The sequence below is a fragment of the Pogonomyrmex barbatus genome, unplaced genomic scaffold (assembly GCF_055798465.1).
Source record: "Pogonomyrmex barbatus isolate J1 unplaced genomic scaffold, ASM5579846v1 scaffold24, whole genome shotgun sequence".
NCBI classification, from domain to species: Eukaryota; Metazoa; Arthropoda; class Insecta; order Hymenoptera; family Formicidae; genus Pogonomyrmex; species Pogonomyrmex barbatus.
The window spans coordinates 147447-169458 of NW_028297121.1; the positions used below are offsets into that span (position 1 = coordinate 147447).

The 22012-nt window shown below is 40.9% G+C and overlaps 1 protein-coding gene and 1 long non-coding RNA gene across 6 annotated transcripts in view; both read right to left on the reverse strand.

Annotated features, from left to right (window-relative positions):
- Positions 1–22012, reverse strand: part of Gga (ADP-ribosylation factor-binding protein Gga) — a 184999-nt gene that overhangs the window by 147395 nt on the left and 15592 nt on the right. For all 5 annotated transcript variants that reach the window (XM_089078598.1, XM_089078597.1, XM_089078596.1 and 2 more), the window contains exons 4-5: positions 11215–11388; positions 10820–11039 (exon numbers count right to left, since the gene is read on the reverse strand). In XM_089078598.1, the coding sequence (XP_088934724.1) occupies positions 10820–11039; positions 11215–11388 (394 nt within the window). The remainder of the gene's footprint in view (positions 1–10819; positions 11040–11214; positions 11389–22012) is intronic.
- Positions 5–10813, reverse strand: LOC148936287 (uncharacterized). The gene is made up of 2 exons (XR_016139663.1): positions 1814–10813; positions 5–1617 (listed from the first exon to the last, which is right to left on the reverse strand). It is a non-coding gene; the product is annotated as an uncharacterized LOC148936287 (long non-coding RNA).

Sequence of the window (22012 nt, forward strand, 5' to 3'; positions counted from 1 at the left end):
AAAATTATTTTTGGAAAATTATTTATAGGAGTTACTCAGTCTGTTCGTTTTCAGTGAGCCACCCTGTATATATAATACTTTATATATGATATTATTTCTATATCAAATCTATAGTTTCTATCCTGGTTTGTATCTTTTCTGTACTGCTCGACGCTATCTTTGCATTGCGACTATTGCTGCTTATAAGCTACAACAATCACAGTGTAAATATGATCGCTGTTAATGACATCATTAATGGAACTAGATGCTGTTGCATTACGCTATCAGTTAATAATGGAATTTTTTAGTACTGCCATACTGCCAGTAAGAAACGAACACAGCCTGAGACTGTTGGTTTTCAAATCTCTTTTTTCTCTCTTACTCTTTTATTTCCTTAAGCTCTTTTATTTCTTAAACTCTTTTATCTCCTTATACTAAAGTCTGTGCGCCTTTGAGCCTGTAAGTTGCCAAATATCTTTCTTCCTTTCTCGATTACTTATTCTTTCAAAAAATATTCTCTCTCTCTCTCTCTCTCTCTCCCCCTCTCTCTCTCCCTTCCCCTCCCCCCTCTCCCTCTCCCTCCCCCTCCCCCCTCTCTCTCTCTCTCTCTCCAAACCTTTACTTTACCTATAATCTCGCAACAAATTTTAGTGAAACATCATGAATCAATTGGACGCGATCGGAAAGCAAATTAAACGGGCGCTTAAGAAGTCCCGTACAAGTGAAATAAACGGCTTGTCACGCTAACCAAAAACCGGCGGAAAACAATCGTGTTTCGCAATTGTCTCCGCTTCTTCCCCCTTCCGATGTACCAGAGTTCTTCCACTAATACGCTTGAGCACTTTTCTCAATAGAACTCAATAGAATGGACCGAATACTTTTCGGTCCATCTCTTAGAACCGAGATCCGCCATCAATTTTCAAGTTCTGTTCCCTGATCCTTTATTTTATTATATGAGGATTGTTCTTCTCTCAATTCCGAGAAACAGTCCTTGCGCTTCCTTGAGCTCTCAATTTCATTTCTCGAAGAAGACCAGGATTACTCTCCTTAAGTACTCCTTTCAAATTTTTTACTTACCAAGATTCCACACACTTCAAAAAAGTTAATATTTTTACGGGTATTATCCGTGTCATTATACATTGTTGAATGCCAACGTTTTGTGAACATTGTATAGTATCAGGCTGCTCCTCGCCCCGATGAAATAAACTGCGAGATAACATACACATACATACATATGTCCAAACATTCATGTTTGTTTTCTTTCGCTTCCTTGAGTTATGTATATCTTTTAGTTTTCATGAAAGAGTTAAATTTTACTTTTCTAATTTTCCTTTAAAAACCTTTGTTCTCTTCTCGCTATCCCATTGATAGCATAGGGTCTTATCCTGGTAAAAAGAATTAAATTTCTTGGCCTAAAAAGAACAAACGTACGTCGCAATGATGTCATAGCGTTCCTTTATCGCTGATCCAATCCCGAGATATATACAGTACAGATATATACAGTTTCGACTCGAAGATTTATGTTACGAATACTTGACCTTTCAAAGTCCTTCCATGCCCATTTATATTCTCTTTACTAATTTCTCTTTGTTAATTTTTCCGGGCTGGACGTGACATAACTTCTTACATCTTTGTGATCTGTCGAATTTAAGATAAAAAGTTTTATTAATAGTTTAATAAAAATGTATTAAGAAAATAAATCCTTTATTTAAATTAATTTCAGTTTAAGTAAAAAAAAGTTAAAAAAAAAAAGAAAAAGAATAATAAATCGTTCTTTTTTAAGTAACGATAATGAATTAGTTCAGAATCAATATTAATAAGAGCAACGAATTACTTTTAAAAAAATAATTTTCCCAATCCTGAATCACAAGCTTATTGGCTTGAAGAGAAAAGATCTTTCTTTTAAGCGGAGAGTCCAGCATTTCCTACAATGATATTTGTGGAGTCTCAATCCTGACACATTTTAGACGTCATATATTACTTATATACGTAAATTTAGCTGGTGTACAGTGATAATCTTATTGTAAAGAAATCTTAAGAATTCTTATTAAAATCATCCTTTCAGAGGCTCCTACTCATTAAAAACATCCTTTTAGAGGCTTTCAACAAGACCATTCATTTCATACCAAGAAGCAAAGAACTTCTACATATTGAAATTCGTATCTGCGGCAGATTTGCATCTATTGTAGAAAACTGACAAGAGTTAAAAAAATATCTTTCATCTAAGACATTATATAATTAATCAAGAGCTGAAAATGACGCAGAAAAATTTGAGGCCAAAAATAAAAAAGACCAAAGTTAAGCCTGGAAGAAAATATTGGTCACAACAGATCAAGATCTATAGAATCGACCATATAAGATTATCTTATAGAAATTTTAGCCATCAGTTCTCTCAGAGAATAAAATATTATTGCGCGAGACAATTCAAAATATTATCAAAGAATTTTCTTCAATTTATGCAGTAAGACTGGAAGGTGAGATTCTTACTGAAATCATAGAATCATGGAGGTTAAAGTAGAGATAAAAAAAGGCTTAAAGAGATTCGTGTAAGAAATAAATCTCTTGATCCTAGGTTGCTAAACAAAATTATTGCAATTATTGATCTGTTAATCTGATACTAAAATTCTGAACTAATTGCTTTGTTGAACTAATGCTTATTTAGAAAAAGAATATGTTATAGTTTGAAAGGACTAATCATTTTATTATAATATTAGCGAAGTGTATTAAAACATTAAAAATCTATGAAATCACAACCATTGCGTTACTTCAAGAATACAACATTGCAGAATGGCATCGCATGGATTTTAGTTATATGCACCTAACAAAGCTATATATGGTTACAATGATGATTGGCAAGTTAAATGTCAGAATATTATATTAAGGAGTGTCGACACATGTTGAACGATAGATAAGAGTTAATTAGAAGCAGTCAAAAGAAGTCATTAATATACAAATTATAAAGCCATTAATATATACGGATTATAAAACTAATTTTAATAAAAGTCGCGTCAAGACAAATTTACTATTCATCTTCCTAAGTCTTTCACATTGATGACGCACACTCTCTCAAATAAAAAGGGAGGATGTGCGTCACGGCAGAGCCCGACCAATCGTGAAAACTCGTAATTATTTTGCGAAAAAATACCACCTCAGCCAGGAATCGAACCTGGTTCTCCTGCTTATCGGGCAGGCATCTTATTCCTTCGACTACCGAGGCATGTGATAATATTTATCGTAAATAACGTGTTTAGAATAACACGTCAACAATACAATGATACACATATATACGTATATTACAATATACATATATATATATATATATATATATATATATATATATATACATATATATTACAATATACATATATACATGTATTCTCTCGAATCCCCACGACTGGTACTCTAGAGATATGATAATCCTATTCTCTCGATAGACTTCAACTCTTAAAGTAAAATTAATTAAACATACTTCATTTTGTTGTACTACCATAATAAAATAGATTTCCTTCCTAGGTAGAAAGAAGTATCTAGTTTAAAACAGTCTCGCGTTCCCGCCCGGATAGCGGTCAGTCGGTTAGCCAGGTGGGAAAGCGAGGACGTTGGAGACAGAATTAGAAAATTAAAATTTGATTGTATGCGTGATTATAACTTAACAATAGTTTATTAAAAAACAATAACAACAATAAATAGTGCCGGGTGGAAATTGCAGAATAATATAATGGAATGCGAACAGAATTTCAATTGCGGGCCGTGAGCGGACAGTTCGGCGTGTGTAACGTGTTTTTACAAATGAGGTATCGCTCCGACGCCGCCGATCGGTGCGATACTGAGTTCGTTGCGCGTAACTTGGTGACGCAAGGCAATAGCGTGTTTTCGCGAATCTTTAACACGACTCTTTAAATCGCGTTTACGAATTCAGGATTACGATCGGCGGATTACTCGCGAGGATGGATTATCATGGTGACTGTTCAGATAACGGAAAATAGATGTACCCGTTTTCTTCCTGTTTTCGTGGGTGGAATCGCGAGGGATTGCCGAGTACACTCAGCCGACCGGAGTATGCTCCGGTACTCGGTATTGGTCGAATGAAGGTGCAGTCGTATCGGGGGGCGTCCCGATACTCGGCAACGGAATTCGATGGCGGCGGAGTCAGATCGAGCGAACTCGATGCGCTGGGGAGTCCCCAGCAACTCTCGGCGTGGAAGGCTCGGAGACGATTCGGCCCGGCCAAGCGTACTTGGCGCGTTGAGGAGAGCCCCAATAGATCTCAGGCTTTTACCGGAATCGGGTTCGGATATTCGCTTCTATCGAGATGTACTCTCTCTCTCTAGAATCGAGCGTGGAACAGGATAATTCTTCTGTGGAGAGTGATGCCTTTTTATACCCGAGATCTCGATATTTTTCGGTCGGAGCGGTTGGATTGGTCGATCTCGGGGGCATCTCCCTCCACAGGAGCGGAAAAAAAGAACTCGTTTAATTGAATTTTTGGAAAGATAAGGGATCGGAGCGCGGATGGCGAAGAGTCGGAAAAGGAGTTCGGTGATGAAGTAACGGCGCGGAATGGAGATGGTATGGTCGCTTATAGACGCAGTTGTGGCGCGGTGCGGGGCGAACAATCATGATATTCCTACGTTATAACTCCGACGCTTTCGGAGTTCGCGAAATAATTACAATTAAAAATAGGTGAACACTTTTCTGCGACCACTGCCGCATTCCGCCTATGTCCGGCGGTCCCCGACAGATGGTCGGTTGGGGGAAGATTCGAAGAAAGAATGGAGCGGAAGAATGCACTCCATTACAAGTTCTTACAAAAAAAATAGAAAAATAAGAATAAAATACCATCGTCATAACATGTAATTTGTCTCTAATTAGGTGTAAGCTAAAAGCAAGTATCGGATAGAGGTAAAACCAATTAATGTCAGAACTGCTAATTGTGAAGAAAAGATCTTGAAGAAATTAACGGGAACAGTACTCAAAGAATAGCAGCAATGGACAACATTGGACATACGACGGTGTGAAGAATATCACGAAATCAACAGCTTCATATATACCATGTTTAATCTGTACAGATACTTTTTCAAGGGGAAGTCCCAATTGCGCACAGAATAAATCGGACACAGCAGCAGGTTGAATGAATCGGACACAGGTTCAAACGGACACAAGGTGGTTGAAATCGGACACAGTAAAAATCGGACACAATGGCAATCGGACACAGTGGCAATTAGACACAGTAACAATCGGACACATTGAAAATCGGACACAGTAGGAAATGGACACAATGACAATCGGACACAGTAGGAAATGGACGCACGAATAGTTAAATAGATAAATAGATAAAAGAATCTGGCAAAAAATGCGGCGGTCTGCCTCACGAACCGAGATATTAAGCGTTAAAGTTGACGACTTTTTTGGTTAAGAAATCTGTCATAGCGACGTGATGCAGCAAACAGCATTGAGCATGCGTTGTGTCTCTGTACGCATGATAAGAGAGTTCGGGGGGCGAAACTTCCCAAACGAGGATCGAAAGGGCGAAGTCTCCTGGTGAGAGAATGGGGAGGGCGAAGCCCCCCTCCCCACTATCACATAACTCATTACGAAAACAATACAAAATTATATTTGTAACAAAATGAAAAAATCAGCGAAAACTTCACACCCAATCCTTGCGTTGGGGTCTTTCTAGGATCTATCATTTTAGTATATGATAGACTCATCAATTTAGTAAGATGAAAGATTACATCTTCACTCCCAAATCTTGCATAGGAGTCTTTGCCAATCTTTCTATCATTTTAATAAGATTGCATCTTGCACTTCGAATATAACAACATTTTTAAGAAAACTGTCATGATTGCAACTATCCATGCGTCCATTTCCTACTGTGTCCATTTCCTACTGTGTCCGATTGTTACTGTGTCCGATTGCAACTACCGTGTGTCCATTTCCTATTGTGTTCGATTAGTACTGTATCCGATTTTCAATGTATCCGATTTCAACCACTTTGTGTCCGTTCCTTATTGTGTCCGTTTGGACCTGTGTCCGATCCATTCAATCTGTATCCGATGTTGTATTCGATTTATTCTGTGTACAACTGAGACTCACTCTACTTCAAGAGGATGATTTTCCTCCAAGAATTCTTTTATATACTTGGCTCCTGCAAATGTCTATCGCCAACTAACATTTTCTATTAGTTGTGTTATTCACTGACAAAGCTGCGTTCACTAGAAATGGAGTAATTAATTTTTATAATATTCATTATTAATCTGATGAAAACTCACATGCCATTCTTGAATCAAGACATCAACAATTTAGTGTAAATATGGGCTCCTGCTTACATTTCTTATACTCAACACTAATTTAATCGGATCTGTTTTTTCTTGATCAGAAATTAACAGAATAATTGTATGCAAATTTGTTAAGAAGTCACTTGAATGAATTACTGGAAAATGTTTTTTGATGTTGTATATCGCAACATGTGGTTTATGCATAATGGTGCACCACCCCACATAGAACAAAACCCTCTAGTAGACATCCATTAGACGTCGGTCATGGATATTCGGAACATCCATTAGACGACCATTAGACTTCCAGTAGATGTCCACAAAAAATCCACAGTTCCGCTTCGTGGAAGTCTATGAGACCTCTGTTAGACGTCTTCCATAGACGTCTGTTAGACATTAGGTGGATTGCTAATAGAGGGTCCATAGAGTCTCGGTAGACGACCAACACGAAACAAAAACCTCTAATAGATGTCCATTAGAGATCCATCATGAAGATTTGTAACTTCCATTTGATGTCTATGAACCCTCCAGAAGACCTCTACAGAAAGAATTTTTTATGATGCTGAACAAAAATATTTTTTTGAAGGAACGAACAGCGCATATACATATACATACGTAACGCAATGGAACTAATGAAATCTTTTTTTATCTTGTAAATGTCGATAACGTCACATAATTTTTCCGAGAGTCAGCCATCCTTGTAGTATACACGGTCGAGCTTGCTTCACCTACGTAATCGGCTAAAATCAAATACTATAACAATAGTATAATTAAACAGAATGTTGATATAAAAATATGACAAATTTTCTATCAGTAAATGTTATTACATTATCATAAGATTCAAATAGTCTCAATGTCAATGTCCTGATAGCGTGTAATTTTTGTAGATAATTTAATTATATGCATAAAGGAAAATTATATGTTATATGTTATATGTTATATGTGAAGATTATAGGTTATATGGATTTTTAATATCATGTTCCATGTGAGTAGTGTTTATAAATTTACGTATATATTTTATTTACTCATTTATATATTTATTGATCGTATTAAATACGTGAGATATTTCTTTTATTCGACATTATATGTTTTCTTGTGTTTGGTATAATCATTTATATACAATCAAATAGGAATAAATAAGATACATGCAATAAATTTTTAATTTATTTATAAGTATATATTCTCAATTTTTATCATAAAGTAATCATCTACAAATGATCTAAAACCTCCAATTAAGCTCTGTATATGATCCATAAAAGTGTCATGAAACATCTGTAATTCATCCAAACAACCTCCATAAGACATCTAATAAAGGTTTGGTAGAACTCCATTAGAGCTCCATCATGGTGATAGTATAGGTCTCTATTAGAAATTTATTTGACTTTCACCATGGAGATAGATGTCGCATGAAGGCCGTGGAGGTTATGTGGATCTCTAATGGATGTCATGTTCCGTGTGGGACCATCCACCGTGAAAGTTCGCTGGACAGCTAATGGACATCCACGATGGAATTCTAGAGCACCGTTCACCGTGGAGGTTCGCTGGATGGCTAATGGACGTCCACGATGGAATTCTAGAGCACCGTCCACCGTGAAAGTTTCCCTGGACCTCTAATGAACGTCTGACTTCTATCATGGAGATAGACGTTCGATGGAAGTTTAATGGAGCCATGGAGATTCAATGGAACTTCCACTGAAGATTATGTTCTATGTGGGACCTTTAGCCGAGTAGCCAAACAGTTCCTAGACGAAAGATTTCCTCGAAAATGAATAGATCATGAAAGACCTATTACTTGGCCTACTCGTTCTCCAGATTTAAATGTATTACATTTTTATTTCTGGGGCAACATGAAAACAATTGTGTATTCGACACCCATTACTAATGTTGAAGTGCACATATGCAACAAGTTTAAGTTTAATAGATCATATATCCTGGAATTTTTAAAAGAGTGACAAACTGTTTGACACAAGCTTGTATACAAAGCAGAGGTGCAATTTCAAGCATCTTCTATGAAGATAAGCAATTCCGGGTTATTGAAATACAAAAATGACTATAACTCTGAAACAAGATTGAATAAGACAAATGTTCATATGAATTTTTGTCATTGTTTTTATGTCTCTTATCCACTCCTGAAGTGGATTTCACATGTTACGAAACATTCTGTATAAAGGTATTTCGACCGGTTTTGTGCTCATAAGGCATGTATACTTGGCGTAGACACTAGTCCGTATCTGTAGAAGATATGTAACACTTATAATTATAGTAAAAGTCAATGTAATGTTATTAGAAATAAATTTTTTAACATTAATTGAACTTTATTTTCCATTTTTTTCTTTTTTTCCATTAAAAAACTAAGAAATTTCACAATTTTTTGTACGTTTTACTTTAAAAAACCATAGTGGTCACCATGAAAAAATCTCACAACTATTTGGCAAACTTTTTTAAATGCACAGTATTTAAAGAAACAAAAAAAACATGAATAAATTTTTTTTATTGCTCTACACAAATGTTTTGGGGTCAAAATGAAAAAGGGAAAAATTAACTTTTACATTATTTTTGTCCATTTGTATCTATATGTTCTTAAAAAATTTTCATGATTATACATTCAGTAGAGCAAGGTTCAGCTTTTCCTTTTTTAATTACGATACAGTGATTTTTGTGCTGGTCATGGAGAGTATATACATATATGTATCTGTAATGTATGTATAGGTATATATACATTGTATGACATTGTATTATATAATTTGTTGTTCTAAACACGTTACTGCAATAAATCATGCCTCAGTAGTCGAAAGGATAAGATACTTAACTAATAAGCAGAGGAAATTTAATTGTTAGCTGAGATAATTTTCGCAAAAATAATAATTACAAATTTTCACGATTATGACTGGTTCGTAGTTGGTCCCGTGACGTATACCCTTCCTTTTTATTTTTTGATTTTTAACGAAATTATGAGCAATCAAAATCAAACTGCTCATTTTTTATTTAATCCGTGATAATTCAATAACAAGAAATCGTAGAAACATTTAAAAAAATGATTTTATAAGAAAAACTTGAAATTTTCACATTATAAACAAAAAAATTTTCCTTTTTTGTACATATCGTATGTTTATAAATTGAGAAAAAAATTTTCTATTTTGTCTAGCTCATAGTCATTTTCTATATATAAAAATTATCAAAAAACTTAAAAAAACATAGTGACCTTTCGTAAATAGAAATTTTAAGCTTGAAAATTCTTTTTTTAAATTTCGTTCATTTTTAATAAAGTTAGCTATTTGAAATTTGTCTATTTTTCAGAAGAAAAATTAAGTGTTCCTCTAATTTTTGTAATACTAGATGTAGAATAGTTTATATTAGAAAGAATAATTTATATTCTCTTGAACTGAATGATTCTTAAATATTTTTAAATATTTTATTCTATTGTTAAAAAACAATAGAAATGTTAATAAATTTTTAATAAAATTATTTTTATCATTTAAAATAAATATTTTAGATGATAGAAATAAATAGATTCTGTTATATGTTTTTCTACATCAGAAGTGACCAATCTTTAATCTAGTTTTTTTAATCTAGTTTAACCATTAAACATTTAGTCTAATGTCATTATGGAGAACCAAAATCTTTGTGCCCCTCTCTACAGAGAGTAAGTAAAAATAATAAATAAATCAATAAAATAAGATCGTCATTTTACATCTATACTTTTGTTTTTAAAATCTTTGTCATGTGATAAAAACACAGTAATAAAATATCAACTCAATATTTTTAGCAAACGCCCAAAATAAATGTAGCTAAATAGCACAAATTTAAAGAATAAATTTTAATGAAAAATGGTTGCTTTACTGTATCATTTTTGATTTTTTGAATTTTTCTCAATAGCATATGTTCAGGCATGCCATCAAAAATATTTTCGCACAGCACTAGTAATATGTGTGTTGCGAGTTGGCCATCCCTGTTCTATATGATATTTCAAAATAAAATAAAATTAAAATATTCTATAAAGTTTTGGCTTACCTGCATCATATCACATTAAATTAATTATGTTTTAAAACATAATTACAATTTAAATTCTTTAAACTGACAGAGAAACGCGAAATATCAAATTCTAATTTTAATGAAACTTTGTATACATTCATATTTTTATAACACATGTAATACATGTAATACATGTTTTTACATTTTTATAAAATTTCTAAAAATAATTATTTTTAAAAAATATTGACGTAGATGAATAGAAGTAATTTTATTGTAAAAATTTTATATAAAATATTTTTTTATATCTTGAATAGTTTCTGAGATATAACAGAAAAAGCTGGAAACTGTTTTATACATTAGGGATATTTCTTAAAATCCTTTTAACAATAACTAATATTTTTTATTAATCTATCAAATTCACCTATTTACATAATCTAATTATGTAATCTATATGTATACAAAGTTTCATTAAAATCAGAACTTGATTCGCAAGATTCCTTTGTAATTATGTTCTAAACATGAATATAATTTTCTAGAAGACAATTATAGAAGATCTAATTAATGCCTTAATTATATTTAGATGTAACAAATACCAAGCATTTCGATGTTGCCTTGAGTTTCACTGGCAAGTCTTAACAGAATAGGTTTCAATCGTTCGCATGCTTGATACAGCTCTTTCATTAGCTCGAGGTCTTCTGCACTTGTTTCATTCTGATTATATGAATCTAACATTTCTGATAACAACATTACATTGTTTTGCACTGATTCTAATTCCATACCTCTTTGAGAGTTTAACTGCAATCTTTCCTCATCCTGAAAATATATAACGCAAGTTTGTAAAGAATCTGATATGCAAATCTCAATAAAATTTTTAAAATATCAAAATCAGAAATATAAAGAATAAAATATTTGAATCTCAACTTTTGTTTATACAAATCTTCCTTAAAGAGATATTTCAAATATCACTTTAAAATTTAGATTGATTTACCTCTTTTACCATAAACTTGATCAGTCGGTTTGCAGTTTGCAGATCGGAAGGATCTTTACTATGAAGCAATCTACGCAAATGTCTTGACATCTCTTCATTTTCGAATATATTATTTTTCATCTTAGATGATTTTTGTCTTTCTTCGTTATTTGTCATTATAAATGCTGCATCTTCCTGTAATTTGTTTGATATCCGATAGACGTCTTTTAACATCTTATAACTATTTAACTTTTAAAAAAACCGCAAAAACATTTCCTAACAGCACGCGACATACTGCAAATCATCTTATTTTCGTACTGCTTGTACTGTGATTATCTGTAACGTACAAAATCCACGCTAGAACATCACTGACAGTATTATTCGGTTTTCTTTCGCGCGCGTATATTCTCAGGATTTACGCAGCGGTACGAAAATATATGATACATACATTTTTTCATCGCACACGTATATTCTCATAGCGCTTTCCCTTGGGACGCATTGAGAGCATGTTTGATCGCTTGGTGTACCTTTGTATCAGTTACGTGTGAACGCTGCACTGCACTCATGTGGTGTATGTACACACACTTCATGCTGTCGTGTTTATTTCAGATCACAAATTTGCAGCAGTTTTAAGTTACATAGAATCTGTATTCGATAAACTAATATAAAAAAATATATAAATTTAATAATAAATTTAATTAAAATAATTAATCAATTAATTAATTAATCATTTTAATTTAATTTTTTTAATTTAATAATAAATTTTTCATTGTCTTCTTTACTCGATAAAGGTAATATATTAATATAATTCATTATTATGCTAAAATGTTGCTCTTGGTTGACTTCCATGTTTACAATTTAAATTTAAATGTTATTCTCGCTCACACCGTCCATTTGAGACGATATAACAAAACCACACTGCATGCATAAAACTTGTACTACACCGCAGCCACGGAAACACATTACACCGAATAAGTTCGCCAGCCACCAGCCATGGAAACACGCTACAATGTCTGAGTGTTGCACTAGTGGGCGGTAGTGCAGCTAAGGGAAAACGCTATCAGGTTATATTCAAGTTATATTCAGGTTATACTCAGAGGTACGAAAATGATACGTACGCCTTTCTATCGCGCGCGTATATTTAATTATATATAAAAGATTTGATATAAAAAATGTGGCACCAAGTTATAATCTTATTATCTCGAAAGTTAAATGTAGAATTGCTTTTAAAAAATATAAATCAATCAATGATTCGTATCTTTGTATTCTCATTAAAATGTTCTTATTCTAAAACTCAAATGTTATATTCGGTAATAATAGCTTTAATTCTTTTTAAAAAATAATGGTATCATAAAATTGCATTAAACTTAAGGGGATCCTAAAGCGAAGCACAAACTCCGATGGCCTCCCGCTAATGCCTTCTAAACGGAATTAAAAAAAATGTCGATAATAATTTAAAAAGTCAATATTATCGACAATTTAAAAAATCTATATTATCGACATGACTAATTCCGTTTACTACCATATTAATTTTTATCATTTTACTAAATAAATGAAAACACATGTATATATTATATGTATACATGTATTGTCAATGCAGTAGTCATTCTTCACGACGTTCGCTATGTCCAATATCCTTATAAGTCAGAACGATGGACACTACATATATTTTTTTCAAAGAGAGCATGTATATACTTACATACGTAGTGAAGCGATTTTTTGCTATGTCTATAGGAAGACATAGAACTATTGTACTACTATTTGTACTATTGCTATTGATAGTTATCTAGTACAAATCCAGTACAAACATATATAATTTTATTAGATTTTGCGATAACATTACATATGCTTCCAATACACACACACACACACACACACACACACACACACACACACACACACACACACGCGTGCGTGCGTGCGTGCGTGCGTGCGTGCGTGCGTGCGTGCGTGCGTGCGTGCGTGCGTGCGTGCGTGCGTGCGTGCGTGCGTGCGTGCGTGCGTGCGTGCGTGCGTGCGTGCGTGCGTGCGTGCGTGCGTGCGTGCGTGCGTGCGTGCGTGCGTGCGTGCGTGCGTGCGTGCGTGCGTGCGTGCGTGCGTGCGTGCGTGCGTGCGTGCGTGCGTGCGTGCGTGCGTGCGTGCGTGCGTGCGTGCGTGCGTGCGTGCGTGCGTGCGTGCGTGCGTGCGTGCGTGCGTGCGTGCGTGCGTGCGTGCGTGCGTGCGTGCGTGCGTGCGTGCGTGCGTATCTCCAATTGTTTACAAATAATGCATTTATAATAATTGATATTGTCCGAATAGTTTCTGATTTTTATTATTGGAATCATACCGTAATATGATTGAAATATAGAGTGGACTTCTTCATTCTTATAAGAATGCAATTGATAATTTTTTTTCTTGTCTCTCTCTCTCTCTCTCTCTCTGATTGTTTACAAATAATTTATTTGTAATAACCAGTATTGTCAGAACTGACGCTTCTGGTATTCATTTCATTTTGCAAGTACCGTCAGAACAGATGTTTCTGATTATAATTTTTATCAGTATAGTTCAAACAGACGCTTCTGACATTGACGAAACACTTTTCACCAGTGCACTAATTATAAGAATATAATTGTGGATAAAATGATTATGAAAAGAGCGCTTTCTTCCAAGCACGTAACTTCGTGTCACGCTCTGTCTCGATTCTAATTGTTTTATCATACCGCGGCGGATTTACGTGTGTGAGGCACGCTCCCAAAGGCGAGACACGTACATGTGCGCTCAGCGCTCGGCAACGTTGGGCAAAAAGAATAGAAATATCATCCTACTCTCTCGCACCGAAGCGCCGTGAGTAGAGAATAGAAATATCGTCGTACTCTCTCGCGATCGCGACGCGTATGAGAAAAAAATAGAAACATTATCATACTCTTTCGCGCAATATGCGCCGTGCGATGGTCCAGCGTCTTTTGATTATCGTTTATTATTGCTAATTAGTATAGCGAAGAAATTGAATAAAAAGAATAAACAGACATTAACAATGCATGAAGAGAAATGAAAATCGTTATATATAATCGTATATTTTTTATGTATAAAAATTATAATTGTATAATAAATAAGAATGTGTATGAAATTATTTTCTCATTATAAATGTATAATATATGTTTCGAAAATCTTTAAGAAAGTCACAGTTTTAATTACTTATAATAAATTCGACAAGACATTTATTGAACGATAAATGTGTAACGGCAGGGCCATTATTATCATTGTATATAGCCGTAAAAATATATATATATATATATCTAGCTCATTTGTTTGTCCTGCGCTACCTATCTCGCTTGCACGCACACCGCTCGCGCCGTCTCGTTCACGCTATCAATGCTATCTCTCTCACGATGCTCCCACGCGATATCGACCCCCACTGCCGGATCAACGGCGCACAATGGGGAACGCCGGCCCATCGAGACATGAGGACCAGATCCCATCCTGCGATCTGACTCCTGACACCGACCTGACCCGTATCTATTACCTCTCAAAGCCAAGATTTCGCTTGGCTCTGCCGGATTTCGTCGGCTTTCTCTACCTTTGGATTGAGGTTTCGCCGACTCCTGTCACCACTCCTCGGGCTGAGGTTTCGCTCAGCTCTACCGAATTTTGCTGGTTTCAATTGCTAAGACAGGACTTGACGTGATACTCGGCCCTGCTCGCAATACCTAGTCACCTAACCTGACATTAGCTCGTAAGTGCATGTATTAGGTGTATAAAAAAGTTCTGAGTTTTTTTTTTGTAAAATTCAATCTTTATTCAAAAACAAACAAAAAAAAAATATTAATCAGCGAAATATTCCCCGTTTGCATCAACGACCTTTTGCCACCTTTCGGGTAGCTTGCGAATTCTTGACGATAGAAGCTCACCGACTTCGAAGCGATAAAGTCAATGCATTTTCGTATCTCTTCAAATCTCACGAAATGTGTATCAGCCAAATGATGCTGCAGCGACCGGAATAGGTAGTAATCGGAAGGCGCCATGTCTGGACTATACGTCGCGTGCGGAAGAAGTTCCTAGCCTAACGCAAAGATATGATCCTGAGTCGCTTTCGCAACATGTGGTCGAGCATTATCATGAAATAAGATCTTTACGACGTCCTTGGCCAGTAAATGGCCTCTTTTCTTCTAATGCATCGCTCAAATTGGTCAATTGTTGTTGGTAGCGGTCTGCTGTAATTGTTTCACTCGGTTGTAACAACTCGTAATACAACACACCTTTCCAATCCCACCAGATACAGAGCAAAACCTTCTTGCGTGGATATTGGGCTTTGGCGTCGATGTCGAAGGTGGACCAGGATCAACCCATGATTTTCTACGTTTAGGGTTATCATAAAGAATCCACTTTTCATCGCCTGTAATGATTTTGTGCAGAAAATCTTTTTTCCGGAACTTTGAAAGCAAAGTGAGTGCAGTGTCACACCGACGATTTTTGTTGTCTTCGGAATTCATGCGGAACCATCTGCCTTCCTTCTGAACCTTTCCCATCGTATGTAAACGTACGGAAATGATTTGCTGCGTAACGCCAAGCTGTTCTGCAAGCTCCTTTTCAGTTTGCGCAGAGTTTATATCCAGCAGTGCTTGCAATTTATCCATTTCAATCTTTTGAGGGCGTCCAGCACGCTTCATCTTCAAGACTGAAATCTCCTTGGCGAAATTTTTGATACTATCTTTTACAGTGTAGCAGTTTGTAGTATGACTTACAATGTTCTCTCCATATGCAACACAAATCATTGCAGTGGCTTCAGCAGCATTTTTCTTCAGATGAAACGCGAAGTGGATGGAAAATCGAATATGCTCTTTTGTTATTGCCATCGTGAACATTACTGATTTTTGAGGTTATGTGCATCAAATGCCAAACCGTATGGCATTTTAGAAGGCCAAATGTCAACGCTTTAAAACCGCAAAAGGGCGGGAAGATATATAAAATTTAATTGTTATTTCGGTTGTATGAAATCTAAAGCTCAGAACTTTTTTGTACACCTAATAAATACCGCGCTATAGATATTCGCCGCATGATAGAGATAAGTGCACTAGTTACAACCGCGTCGTAGTATAGCGCTAGTAAGTCCGCTAGTCATAAGCCTGTTAGCCCTAAGTTCGCTAGTTTTAGTCACGTAAAGTCATTGACGACTGCACGACCTTGCGCTTCTCGCCGCTTTGTGCCAACCGCTTTGCGTCTCCGCTTTGCGTCCCGCACCCTGCTACTAGTGACATAATGGCTCTGTATCTATCTATCTTTCTCTAAATAAACTGTCATTTCACTTCAATCTATGTTCTCGTAAGCTTGAGTCTCCCCTCCTCTCGAACTCGGACACCGACGAGCCAATCCGAGCGTCGAGCGAGGTGACGGCGTTACATGGCGCCCGAACAGGGATCTGCCCAGTAGAGACTCCAGCTTGCGTGCGCACTCCGATGAAAATCTCCTGGATATATGATCTTTCAAAAGTCCAGCTCGTGATTCAGCTAGTTATCCACGGCCTCGACAGTACCGGTAATCTTGACACTTTGCAACACCGACTGCGCCGATTCGTGACCCAAAACCTGGAGCTGTTCCCCGAACGAAACACCGCCGACATGCCGACCGAGGGAGAAGCGAACGACCCTACCCGACCTCACCGTGATCCTAGATCGAATCCACAAATGGGGTCTTTGCTTCGATGGCAAAGACCCGCATTCCTCGAATGATTAAAGAAGCTGAGGCGATCCTACCGTTATACCGACGAATTATTTCTCCTAGAATTACCAAAGATGTTGCGCGGAAATCCCTTGTTGTGGTATCGCAACAACTACGAGGACTGGACCACCTGGGACGCCTTCTGCACCGCCTTCCGGGTACCTCCCACCCGACTACCGAGACCAACTGCGGCAAAATGCCCAGGCCCGAAGGCAAAGATTGGAGGAGTCCTTCGACCAGTACGCCACGGACTTGCTGACCATGATGAGACGCGCTGGGAGCTATTCACCACAGGAGAAGGCCCGCTTGCTATACAACAACTTGAACTCCAGTTACCAGTTATACATCCAGTCGACAGAGATCATCAGCATCGCGGAGTTAAGCGCCGGGGCAGCCGAGCACGAAAAGGTCCTCCGTCGGCAGAAGGAGGAACAGCCACCGACCTGGAGCGTATCTAGCTGCTGCCGCCTATCGCAGAGAAAAGTGCTGTTGGCGATGCAAGCAACGAAGCCACATCCGCTTCAATTGCAAGAGACCGCGCAAGTTCTGCTCCCACTGTAGCAAGAACGGCGTGCTCACCCGAGACTGTCACCTACCGGCGGGAAACGGCATCCGGGCCGGGGAACCAGCGGCTGCCGCCCGTCCCGACAGAATCCCATAAGATTCACGCCTAAGCCATACCTAAAAATCCAGCTACTCAACCGACACCTGTGGGTCCTACGCGACTCCGGTTCCGAGATCTCGTTCGTGAATCCTGCCACGGCAAAACGAGCCCGGTACTGCGGCTACCCCCCTCTGGGGATAACCCAGCAGATCAACTTGACCGACGGCACCACGGTCCCAATCGCACAAACAGTGGACCTACCGATCGCCATTACCGACCGCACCGTGACTCACACGTTCTAAGTCATGCAGGTCGGTCTTAATCGGCATCGATCTCTGGGCTAAGCTCGGAGTCGCCCTGCCCGCACTCCCGACCGCCGTCACCAGCAACCAGCCCGTGGTAGGAGAGATTTCAGCCGAGCTGACGCCACGCATCGCAGACGAGGAGCAGCGACTACAGGAATTTCTCCACCGGGAGCTATCTGCCTTCGAGGCCGTACGCGACCCGACTAATTGTATCGAGCACCGGATCCGCCTAACGACCAATCAGCCGATTAAGCAGCGACCGCGTAATCCGGTTATGCAGACGTAATTGATCGGGAAGTCCGCAGGATGGAAGAGGCCGGCGTGATCGAATCGTCACAAAGCGCCTGGAACTCCCCGTGATGCTCGTGAAAAAGAACGACGGCACATATCGGTTCTGCATCGACTTCCGGAAACTGAATGACGTCACTAAAGAACGCCTTGCCGCATATTGCGGCTACGCTCGATAAGCTGCGTGGCGCCAAATACTTCATCATGCTGGATCTTAAAAACGGGTACTGGCAAGTCCCGCTGACACCCGAAAGCTCACTGCGTTCACCGTTCCGGGGAGGGGATTCATACAGTTCCGAACAATGCCGTTCGGACTGCATTCGGCTCCCGCCACGTTCCAATGACTCCACTCTGGGGCCAGAGCTCGAGCCGAACGTCTTTGTATACCTGGATGACATCATCGTAGCCAGCCCGACCTTTGAGAAGCACCTAGAACACCGAGGTCTTCCGGTGGTGTTCCGGTGCGAGCCGCCAAGCTCTGATTCAACACCGACAAGTGCCACTTTTGTCGGGACAGCCTTCGGTACTTGCCACATCATTGACCGCCGCGGAATCCGCACCGACCCCGCAAAGGTAAGCGCCATCGCCAATTGGCCAGCGCCCACCAACCTCTGGCAAGTTCGCCAGTTCCTGGGCTTAGCGTCATGGTATCGATGCTTTATCGCGAACTTCTCCGCCGTAACCACACCCCTGACACATCTGACCAGCAAAAACGCCCGCTAGACTGCCGTCAAGAACGAAGCCAATGCCTCAAGGATGTCTTAATCTCCGCCCCGGTACTCGCGTGCCCCGATTTCGAACTGCCTTTCACCCTGCAGACAGACACCAGCACGCACGGGTTAGGCGCCGTCCTAACGCAACAACTAGCCGAAGGAGAATGGGTTATCGCGTACGCCAGCCGAACGGAACTACAGTGCCTCCGAGCTGCAATGCCTCGCCGTAGTGGGGATCTGCCGGATGCGGGACTATTTGGAAGGATACCGGTTCACCATGCTTACCGACCACCAGTTTCCTCGGTGGCTCCAACGCCTGGAAGCTCCGTCAAATCGACTTGCCCGCTGGCTGTTCGAACTCCAACAGCACGACTTTGAGATCAAATACCAATGAGGCACCCAGAATCAGGTGGCCAATGCGCTCTCTCGCCAACCCGAGATCGCCACGGCACGACAAACGCTGCCCTGCTCGTGATATCAGCCGAGACGTCCAGACCCGACCAGCCGATCTGCCCGACTACCAGATGCGCGATGAACTCCTATACCAGCATATCCTCCACGACCTGGACGGTGCGTCCCGACACCCGAGCGCGCCGCCTTGCTCAGACATTGACACGACGATCCCGCATCCGGACATTTAGGGACCGTCAAAACCATGGCTCGCATCGCCCAGCAGTATTACTGGCCGGGGATGCTCCGGGAGATCGTACCTACGCGACCTGTCTGGCCCACAAGGTGTCACAACAGCGACTCGCCGGGATCCTCCACACCACCCCGGTCACCGCACCATGGCAGCAGGTCTCCATCGACCATCGGGCCGCTACCCCTCTCCAACCACGGACACACGTGGCTCCTCACGATGCAGGATCGATTTACGAAGTGGCTCGAGGTCACGCCACTGCGGAAGGCCACTGCAGCCAATGTCATTAGGACCTTCACCAATCAGGTCGTGTACCGCCATGGGTGCCCACAATAGGTAATATCGGACAACAGGACGCAACTAAAGTCCAAGCGGCTAGAGAAGCTGCTAACCGCCTTCGGCATCCGACATCGCACCTCGCCATCATACATGCCGCGTAATCCAATCGAGCGGGCCAACCAGACTATCAAGACCATGGTCGCCCAGTACGTGGCCGAAGACATGGGATGAGCACATCACCGCTTTCCAATACGCCTTCAACACAGCCTGGAACGAAGCCACTGGACACACCCCTGCCTACCTCAATCATGGCAGGGAACTCGCCAGACCGCACCCAGAGGACCGACGGTGCCCGGGAAACACTCCAGCGCCAGAAACGACGCACCAATGGTTGCAAGAGACCTACGAGTTCGTGAGAGTGAACTTGACTCCCAACACCAGGAATGATACTATAACCGGCGGCGGGAATGGAAGCCGAAAATCGAAGAGTTAGTGTGAAAGAAAAATCTGTTCGACAAGGCCAAGGCGTTCAACGTCAAGCTGGCCCCAAAATTCATGGGGTCCCTGGAGATTCGAAGGATCATCTCGCCTGTCATCGTCGACCTACGGGACTCCCGCGGACGCTGGCACCAGCATATCCATATATAAGATGTCCATATACCTGAAGGCGCACCCGAACCAATCCAAAACCGTTGGCAACCCGCCAGCAACGACAACGACCAGCCCCTGGCAATCTGCGCCAGCACAACACCGATCACCCGGTAAAGTCACGATTACCAATCGCGAGCGTCGGTACGCGCGAAAAACGCGAACACTACTCGACAAAGTCACGATTACCGATCGTGGGCGTCCGTACACTCGAAACACGCGGACCACGGCCGAAGACATCACCGGCCTAATAATGCACCGAAACAATCGCAAAAACAACGCGCGCCGCATTCCATGAACATGTATAAAAGGGCACACACCGAATAGCCAAAAATTTAGTCAGTCCGCAGCAGCCACGATGCCGACAGAAGCCGAGCGCAAGCAGCTGGAGGAACTGTTTCGGACGTTGGTCCGACGATGACGACGACAGCCTCTCGGACCCATCAAGAACGATAGCCGAATCACCACGCGACGTACCGGAGCGGGCGCCCGATCCGGCGATCATCACCGCAGATAAGAACCAGTGATCCAGCGGTCCGACGGTGATCACAGGAGGAAAGCTCTCCTTTTATTAACACCGCCGCCACCGCCACCGGACCGACGGCGACTACAGGGACGGAGACCGCCGCCGAGGCCCAGGCCCAGACCACCCGGCTCGCCCCGGTCGCATGCGCGGCAGCATGTGTCACCACACCACCACCTGCGCCGAACGCACCGAGACGCGTCATCGTCGAGCGGCAACCCGGGCCAAGGCCAGCGCTACCGCACACACAAGCGCCAAAAGTCTCACCGCCAAGCCGAACAACAATCCGGCCACTCCATGCGATGCCCTAGGGCCAATCACTGAGAGGATCGCCGCAGGAACGATCCTCTATGTACCGCACCGCGCGGTACATACCTCCAGGCGGTATCGCCAGTGGACCCCGGAGGATCTTGTGGTTCAATACCGACGAGATCCTCCGGAGGAGCCGCCTCCGCCGAGCCGCCACCTGTCCCTAGGAGGGGGGGTGATGTAACGGCAGGGCCGTTACTACTATTGTATATAGCCGTAGAAATATATGTATATATACTTGGCTCATTTGCTTGTCCTGCGCTACCTACCCCGCTTGCACGCACACCCCTCGCGCTGTTTCACTCGCTCGTACACCGCATGCGCTATCTTGCTCACGCCATCAACGTTATCTCTCTTACGGTGTCCCCACGCGATACCAGCTCCCACCGTCGGACCGACGGCGCACAGTGGGGAACACCGGCCGGATATATAAGCCCGACCAGCCGAGACATGAGGACCAGATCTCATCCTGCAATCCGACTCCTGACACCGACCTGACCCGTACCTATTACTTCTCGGGGCCAAGGTTTCGCTTGGCTCTGCCGGGTTTCGCCGGCTTTCTCTACCTTCGGATTGAGGTTTCGCTCAGCCCTGTCAGGTTTCGCCGACTCCTGTCACCACTCCTCGGGCTGAGGTTTCGCTCAGCTCTACCGAGTTTTGCTGGTTTCAATTGCTAAGATAGGACTTGACGTAATACTCGGCCCTGCCCGCAATACCTAGTCACCTAACCTGACATTAGCTCGTAAGTGCAAATATATATGCGCTATAGATATCATGCGCCGCATGATAGAGATAAGTCCACTAGCTATAACTGCG